This window comes from Carcharhinus amblyrhynchos, unplaced genomic scaffold (assembly GCF_965287045.1).
Source record: "Carcharhinus amblyrhynchos unplaced genomic scaffold, sCarAmb.v2.hapA scaffold_52, whole genome shotgun sequence".
Classification (NCBI taxonomy): domain Eukaryota; kingdom Metazoa; phylum Chordata; class Chondrichthyes; order Carcharhiniformes; family Carcharhinidae; genus Carcharhinus; species Carcharhinus amblyrhynchos.
Window position 1 is genome coordinate 1,750,222 of NW_027649793.1, and position 9,364 is coordinate 1,759,585.

Below are 9,364 nucleotides of genomic sequence, written 5' to 3' on the forward strand. Positions count from 1 at the left end.
TACTGCCGCTGATACTCACCACTGTCTGTGTAAAAAAAAAAAAATTGCCCCTCTGGACCCCTTTGTATCTCTCCCCTCTCACCTTAAACCTATGCCCACTAGTTTTAGACCCCCTACCTTTGGGACAAGATAGAGTAGGGGAAGAGTGTGGGAGAAAGGTGTTGGGATAGAGATCAGATATGATCAGATTTCATGGCAGAGTGGGTCCAGTGGGCCAAATGGCCTACTCTTGCTCATATTTTCTATGTTTCTACAACCACATGAATTTCCTCAGGGTCACATTTATGTGCATTGTACATCCAGTGCAGAGTAAGACTTCCTGCCTGGTAACATCAAACAGCTCTAATAGTTGAAACATCGAGGCTGTATTATTAAGTATCTGTACTTTGCTAGGATTGTTCTGATGTTTCATTTCAAAATTGGATAGGGATTGTGTTCAGGCAAATATGGATTTTGTTTGAAAGTATAGATTGTGGTTTTATTTTCTGCAAGCAAGCCCCACATCTATCTGGTACTAAGTTCAAAATGTTGGCCTTGTTTTGAAGCCTAGGTTTGTTAATCTACCTGGCTGGTTATTCAGACATCCCCATGAATCTCATATTACACCTCTTTACTGCCACTTGTAGAATGTACAAGGAGCTGTGTGCGACGTGTGAGAGCGTTTCAATGAGAACTTTTCACTTGGGACGCACGGATGTAATCCGATCAGCATCTGCAGATTCCTTGGAGTTTGTGAAAACTATGGATGATCCAGAAAAGGAGGTACTTTGTCTTTGAAATTGTGCAGAAATCTCATTATGGTGCCAGGATCAGTGTGTGAGATTCCCCAGTGAGCGTCAGGCAGACTTTACCTTTCAGCTGAAATCTCAATCCCCAGGATGGAAAGTCAGGGGTCAAATAAAATTAACAAATGTTTCTGGACTGTGTATGATGGTGCTGCCTAAACATTGATGGCAGAGTTTTATACTGATATTTATTACAGATTCACAGTACACTTAGACAGTTCTGCATTGGCTGTGGGAGTATATTGGAATTGCTTCACTCACTGATCCTGATACTGACACTCACTGGGGAACCTCACTCACTGATCCTGGTACTGACACTCACTGGGGAATCTCACTCACTGATTCTGGTACTGACACTCACTGGGGAACCTCACTCACTGATCCTGATACTGACACTCACTGGGGAACCTCACTCACTGATCCTGGTACTGACACTCACTGGGGAACCTCACTCACTGATCCTGGTACTGACACTCACTGGGGAACCTCACTCACTGATCCTGGCACTGACACTCACTGGGGAATCTCACTGGGCGGTTTAGAACGGAGTTGAGGAGGAACTTCTTCACTCAAAGGGTGGTGAATCTCTGGAATTCTCTGCCCGTTGAAGTGGTGGAGGCTGCCTCGCTAAATATTTTTAAGACGCGGGTTGATGGGTTTTTGATAGGAGAGGGGATTAAGGGTTATGGGGAGAGGGCGGGAAAGTGGAACTGAGCAGCGACAGATCAGCCATGATCTTATTGAATGGCGGGGCAGGCTCGAAGGGCTGGATGGCCTACTCCTGCTCCTATTTCTTATGTTCTTATGTTCTTATGTTCTTAACCTCACCCTCTGATCCTGGTATTGACTCACTGGGGAACCTCACTCACTGATCCTGGTACTGACACTCACTGGGGAACCTCACTCACTGATCCTGGTACTGACACTCACTGGGGAACCTCACTCACTGATCCTGGTACTGACACTCACTGGGGAACCTCACTCACTGATCCTGGTACTGACACTCACTGGGGAACCTCACTCTCTGATCCTGGTACTGACACTCACTGGGGAACCTCACTCACTGATCCTGGTACTGACACTCACTGGGGAACCTCACTCACTGATCCTGGTACTGACACTCACTGGGGAACCTCACTCACTGATCCTGATACTGACACTCACTGGGGAATCTCACTCACTGATCCTGGTACTGACACTCACTGGGGAACCTCACTCACTGATCCTGGTACTGACTCACTGGGGAACCTCACCCTCTGATCCTGGTATTGACACTCACTGGGGAATCTCACTCACTGATCCTGGTACTGACACTCACTGGGGAACCTCACTCACTGATCCTGGTACTGACACTCACTGGGGAACCTCACCCTCTGATCCTGGTATTGACACTCACTGGGGAACCTCACTCACTGATCCTGGTACTGACTCACTGGGGAACCTCACTCACTGATCCTGATACTGACACTCACTGGGGAACCTCACTCACTGATCCTGGTACTGACTCACTGGGGAATCTCACTCACTGATCCTGGTATTGACACTCACTGGGGAATCTCACTCACTGATCCTGGTAATGACACTCACTGGGGAATCTCACTCACTGATCCTGGTACTGACACTCACTGGGGAACCTCACTCACTGATCCTGGTACTGACACTCACTGGGGAATCTCACTCACTGATCCTGGTACTGACACTCACTGGGGAATCTCACTCACTGATCCTGGTACTGACACTCACTGGGGAATCTCACTCACTGATCCTGGTACTGACACTCACTGGGGAACCTCACTCACTGATCCTGGTACTGACACTCACTGGGGAACCTCACTCACTGATCCTGGTACTGACACTCACTGGGGAATCTCACTCACTGATCCTGGTACTGACACTCACTAGGGAACCTCACTCACTGATCCTGGTATTGACTCACTGGGGAACCTCACTCACTGATCCTGGTATTGACTCACTGGGGAACCTCACTCTCTGATCCTGGTACTGACACTCACTGGGGAACCTCACTCACTGATCCTGGTACTGACACTCACTGGGGAACCTCACTCACTGGGGAACCTCACTCTCTGATCCTGGTACTGACACTCACTGGGGAACGTCACTCACTGATCCTGGTATTGACACTCACTGGGGAACCTCACCCTCTGATCCTGGTATTGACTCACTGGGGAACCTCACTCTCTGATCCTGGTACTGACACTCACTGGGTAACCTCACTCACTGATCCTGGTACTGACGTTCACTGGGGAACCTCACTCACTGATCCTGGTACTGACACTCACTGGGGAACCTCACTCACTGGGGAACCTCACTCACTGATCCTGGTATTGACACTCACTGGGGAACCTCACTCACTGATCCTGGTACTGACACTCACTGGGGAACCTCAGTCACTGATCCTGGTATTGACTCACTGGGGAACCTCACTCACTGATCCTGGTATTGACTCACTGGGGAACCTCACTCTCTGATCCTGGTATTGACACTCACTGGGGAACCTCACCCTCTGATCCTGGTACTGACTCACTGGGGAACCTCACTCACTGATCCTGGTATTGACACTCACTGGGGAACCTCACTCACTGATCCTGGTACTGACACTCACTGGGGAACCTCACTCACTGATCCTGGTAATGACACTCACTGGGGAACCTCACTCTCTGATCCTGGTACTGACACTCACTGGGGAACCTCACTCACTGATCCCAGTCCCACACTGACCTTTGTGAAGGACACAAATTAGAGAGGAAATTCCTTCTACTCCAACATGCAACAATACAAACTGTTCCTAACAGTGTTTTTTAACATTGTGCAGTTCACCTTGATTAACTTTGTTTTTCTTTCCATGTCTAATAACAGGTCAGTCAGAAAGTGGCAGCATTGCACAAAGCTATTGATTGTCACAGTGCGTACACAGAAATGGTAAGGACATCTCTCTACCCAAACTCTTCAGTCTGACTGTCTGCAGTCCATTTCTGCTCGCAGTTTGAACTTTCTGCCTGACGGTTAATAGTCCAGTTTTTGGGTGATGAGAGGAACTGTGGTCAATTCAGTTCACTTATTGGTCCGGGAAATACTGTTTCTTCTACCACCTTCTCCAGGTGGAATCGAGAGGGAAAAAGTTTGATGAAAATACTAGGAGAAGGAAGTTAAGGCTTAGTGAAAGTGGTTACAATATCAGAATATCACAAGCGACAGGAGTACCAGATTTCTGAAATGTGATAAATCTGAGGTACAAAAGGATGATATGAATGACTTTCATTGTCACTTCCGCACAATCAGGGAATGTGAGAGGAATGATGAGGGCAAAGCAGTGGCTATGGCTGTGTACTGAGGAAGGTGGAGGGAACCACTGGTAATTAAGAACATAAGAAATAGGAGCAGGAGTAGGTCATCTAGCCCTTTGAGCCTGCCCTGCCATTCAGCAAGATCATGGCTGATCTGAAGTGGATCAGTTCCACTTTCCCGCTTTCTCCCCATAACCCTTAATTCCCTTGTCTATCAAAAACCTATCTACCCGTGACTTAAATGACTTACCCGTGACTTACAGTGAGGTAGCCTCCACCACTTCAATGGGCAGAGAATTCCAGAGACTCACCACCTTTTGAATGAAGAAGTTCCTCCTCAACTCCGATCTAAACTGCGCCCCCCCCTCCCTTATTTTGAGGCTGTGCCCTCTAGTTCTGCTATTTCAATATACATAGTATTATAGTCACTAATCCCTTCTCCCATGATCATTGAGATGTTAAGCAAGCCTCATTGGAGTATGCTACAAGAGGAATTAATTTTCAATGCTATCACAATATCACTCATAGTTGATGAAAATAGTAATGCATGGTTTAACACGTTTTACAGCTTGCGTGTCTAATTCTGCTATCTAATTAGAGTTATTATTAAACCTTGCATTATGTGGGAAAACTGGATCAGATCACTGAAACAGTGAGTGCTCATTAATTATCTGTCCAATTTGAACTGTATGTTTATTTTTAAATAAAATGCTCATTTGATTTTACTCACAGGCAGTTAAAGGAATGGCAATTGACAGGCACTTGCTGGGCATGAAGCTGCAGGCAATTGAAGAAGGACTGAGTGTGCCAGAAATCTTCATGGACACATCTTTTGCTGTAGCGACACACTGGAGGCTCTCAACAGGACAGGTGCGGCAAAGCTGGGAACAGCTTCATTGCTGCCATTTGCAGCAGTGATGGCGCAGTGGTATTGTCACTGGACTAGCAATCCAGAGACCTAGCCTAATGCCCAGGTTCAAATCCCACCATGGTAGCTGGCGAAATTTGAATTCAGTAAAAGTCTCAAATTGAAGGTCTAATGATACCCACAAAACTATTATCGATTGTGGTAAAAACCCATCAGTTTCACTAATATTGTTTAGAAAGGAAGGAAATCTGTCGTCCTTACGTGGTGTAGCCTACATGTGACTCCAGATCCATTAGCAATGTGGTTGACTTGTAAATGCTAGCCAGTCAAATCAAGCGAAATTAGGGATGGGTAAGAAATGCTAGCCCTGCCCACATCCCATGAATGAATTTAAACAAAAAAGTCACTCCCAAATATTTTTTTTCTCATTTTTTGAAGACACCGTGTCGACAGTAGGATTTCTGAAATGCTCAGCAATGGGAGTGCAAGGCCCTGCCCATGTAAATGCCTCAGCAAATTTGAGTTGGTATTTCTTATAGATTATTTTATAGGAGAACGGATCCAATTTTAATTGAATAATAGATTTGAATGAGAATCATGCCTGAAAATGTAACCATGTTTGAGCATCTTTGTGGGTTAAATGTTAATTGGCAGATCACAATTTGTCCGTTTATTCCCTATCTGATAACCATACCAATATATTATCCTCAATCCCATGCCAATATATTATCCTCAATCGCATTGCCCTAATTTTGTGGAATAACATGTTGTGTGGCATATTATTGAATATTTTTAAAATTCCAAATATACTACATCCATTAGTTGTCCCTTATCCATCCTACTAAGTCGCAGAGTGGTACAGTAATTAGCACTGCTGCCTCACAGCACCAGAGACTTGTGTTCAAATCCAGCCTTGGATCACTCTCTGTGTGGAGTCTGCACATTCGCCCCATGTCTGCATGGGTTTCCTCTGGGTGCTCCGATTTCCTCCCACACTCCAAAGATGTGCGTGTTAGATTGATTGGCCATGCTAAATTGCCCCTTAGTGTCAAGGGGATTAGGAGGGTGGGATTGTCAGTGCAGGCTCGATGGGCCAAATGGCGGTCTTCTGCACTGAAGGGATTCTATAAAACATCGTCACGGAATTCTGAAAACTTCTCAAATATGATTTCCCTTTCATAAATCTCTGTCCAATCATATTATAATTTTCTAAGTTGTATTATCAAGTCCTTAACATTTTATTCCAGCATTTTGGTCCTGATGTCCGATTAATTGGACTATAATCCCCATTTTTTCATTTGGTCAATAGTGATGTTGATGGGTGGGGGTTTCCAGCGATGATGATGCTGAATGTGAAGGGGAGGTGGTTAGATTCTCTCTTGTTGGAGATGCACTCACTTGAGCTGGCGTTTGAAAAGAAAGTCCTACATTTATATAGCACTTGTCACTCTGGTCAGAAATGTCTCAGTGTCTGAAATAAATTGCTTTGAACACAGTGGGCATTTAGTGCACAGTATGATCTCACAACAAGAATGAGATGAATGACCGACTAAGCTAATTTTAGTGGTGTTGATGAAAGATGGAATGTTAACCTGGGCATTGAGTGGATGAAGCTATTCCTCATGAACACCTGGGACGGGCTGGTGAGGGCTTGAATTGCCATCTCCTCTACAGAATGGACTCACAGTCAGGCCGTTACAACGCTGAGCAAATGCTGCACTGTCAGCCTGGATTATGTTTGGTTCTGGGAATGTAACTCGAATCCATTATTTTTCAACTCTGACAAAGCTAAGCTCATACAAATCTCATTGGCCCAAAGTTGTTTCAAGGTACCATCTTACCCAGCCAATGTGCTATCAGGTTTAATGAGCAGTATTCAACATTGGTTCATTGAGCTTTGCACACTCATTCTTTTGGCATCTTGCAAACTACAACTCAACCAATGTACCTCACATCAATCACTCTTTGATTCTCTCATTGTCTTACCAAGCTTTGGGTGGGCTGATTCATTAAGCCACTGCATGATATATCATTAATCCTGCCAATCTCTGTAGCCATCCAGGATCAGACATATTGACCTTGCCTCCTTTCTTATTTTTTATTCATTTTTAGGACATATGCATCATGGGTAGATCAGCCTTTATTGTACGTCCCTAATTTCCTTTGAGAAAATGGTGGTGAGCTGTCTTCTTGAACTCGCTGCAGTCCCTGAGGTGTAGATACACCCCAGTGCTGTTAGGGAGGGAGCTTCAGGATTTTAACCCAGCGACAGTGAAGGAAAGACTGATATATTTCCTCACCAGGATGGTGAGCAGCTTGGAGGGGAACTTCCAGGTGGTGGCATTTGCATGTATCTGCTGCCTTTGTCCTTCTAGAAGGAGTGGTCACGGGTTTGAAAGGTGCTAGCTAAGTTGCTTCATCTTGTAGATGGCACACATGGCTGCCACTGTACGTTGGAGGTAGACGAACTGGATGTTTGTGGATGGGGTGCCAGTTAAGCGGGCTGCTTTGTTCTGGATGGCATCAAGCTTTTTGAATGTTGTTACAGCTGCACTCGGATAGTGAAATGGATGGATTGCTCCTGATATGTGCCCTGTAGATGGAGGACAGGCTTTGGTGTGTCCTACTCTGCCGCGGGATTGAGGAAAGCTATGAGGATGGTGTAGTGATAACAATGTGTGGCTCCTGTTTCCTGCAACTGCAAACACAGAATATTGAGCTTAGCAGAAGTGGAGTTAAGTTCTGGTGCAGTGTCTGTGTTAACTGTTTTGATATTGGAAGATTGTCTTTAATGTTGAGTCTATTCTCCTGTGTAGGTGGCGGCCAGAACAGACTGCGTGATGTGCTTTGGTCCTATGGTGCCGGATGGATATGGGGTCTGGTACAATCCCCTGGAAGATCATGTCAATTTCTCGGTCTCTGCCTTCAACTGCTGTGAAGAGACTAACGCAGAATGGTTTTCGAAATCTCTGGAGACTGCTCTGTCAGACATGCAGAACCTAATTTTACAGACATCAGGTCAAACTGCATAGCGAGATCCAACAGGAAAGGTTATTCTCCTGTCCATGGTGCACAATACATCCTTTATTGGAAAGTCACCTTGAAAACCGTTTGGGTGAGGCAGATGACTGGTGATCCAGACGTCCCCAACAACAGAAGTGTTAATCGGTACTGAATGCTGGAGGCTGTTTAACAGCAAACTTTTGCTTCCTGTATTCAAAGGTCAAGATTTAATGTCCCTGTTCTTAAAATGTGTTTGAAATCCATATTGTCATCTATAAAAGAAGTAGTGTGTGTGTTGAGTTTACAATGTTGCAATGAGGTGTGTTTATATGGATGTAAGAGATGGGCTTCATTTATTATTTCTGTTAGACTCCCTTATGTAACATAATTGGTGATCGATGCATTAACTGATTTCTAAATAGGTCAATATATGTGTGCAATATCAGTCTGCTACAGCTTTGTTAAATCCAATGATTTTTCTTTTGACATGTTTATACACGTTTTTGCACCACACACCATTGCCTCGCATATCCACTGTCTAAAGATGTGGTACAATAAAGGTCTAACCTAGCACTGCGTGCTCTATTCTGAGATTTTCTCAGGTACTCACACCACATATAGTATATCCACTACCAGCCTTTTAGGCAATCTCACATGTCACATTTTTCTTGCAGTAATGTTTCTGATTACTTTTTGTGTTGTGAATGCCCCTGTACTGGGGTCTGGATTGTAGCACCGTTATTTTAGAATTCGGCTAGACACGGAATTTCATCTTGGGAATCTGAATTAAATTTGAAGCTCAATCCCAAAGAAGGTGCTAAATATTTGCCATCCCTGAAATTGGATTGTTACAAATACTTTGCTCAGTGACACTGTTTGAATTTGAAGTATATTTTTAATGCAAATATTCAGACACATTGCTGTGACGGGGCATGTCAGCTCTTACCAGTGTTAGGAACACTATGCCACAAAAGGTGATGAGATGCAAAACATTTGAAATAAATAGTTCTTGCAACTGTGCTGTTTTCTCGCTCCATATTTATTGATATCTTTAATCATTTTGGTGTTATTTACTGCAAATGTGAAATTGAGAATGGGGGAAATTGACCTTGGCATTCTGTCATACAATTGTAAGCTTGCTCCATTTTGTAAGTATATCCTGATGCTAAAGAGAAGGCTGTTTACTTTTTTTTAAACTGCTGGCAACATATAGTTTGCTGTTTAGAAAGCCCACACCTACACTTAACTCTAGTTTGCTTTCTGTCCCTAATCTGTGCTCACATGAGACTTTATAGAAACCTATAGCATAAAAACTCTAACCCATCGAAACTCAGTTGGTCTTTGAAGGAGCAGTCATACTTAGTCCCACACGAGGCCCCATTTTAAAAAAAAATTAATGGGAT

General features: G+C 44.2%; 1 protein-coding gene across 1 annotated transcript in view; it reads left to right on the top strand.

Moving 5' to 3' along the window:
- The window catches only part of LOC145337526 (carnitine O-acetyltransferase-like), a 46,282-nt gene extending 37,302 nt beyond the window's left edge, over positions 1–8,980 (top strand). The window contains exons 11-14 of the mRNA XM_080182315.1: positions 627–762; positions 3,663–3,725; positions 4,823–4,960; positions 7,775–8,980. Of these exons, the coding sequence (XP_080038441.1) occupies positions 627–762; positions 3,663–3,725; positions 4,823–4,960; positions 7,775–7,990 (553 nt within the window). The 3' untranslated portion in view covers positions 7,991–8,980. The remainder of the gene's footprint in view (positions 1–626; positions 763–3,662; positions 3,726–4,822; positions 4,961–7,774) is intronic.
- The last annotated feature ends 384 nt before the right edge of the window (positions 8,981–9,364 follow it).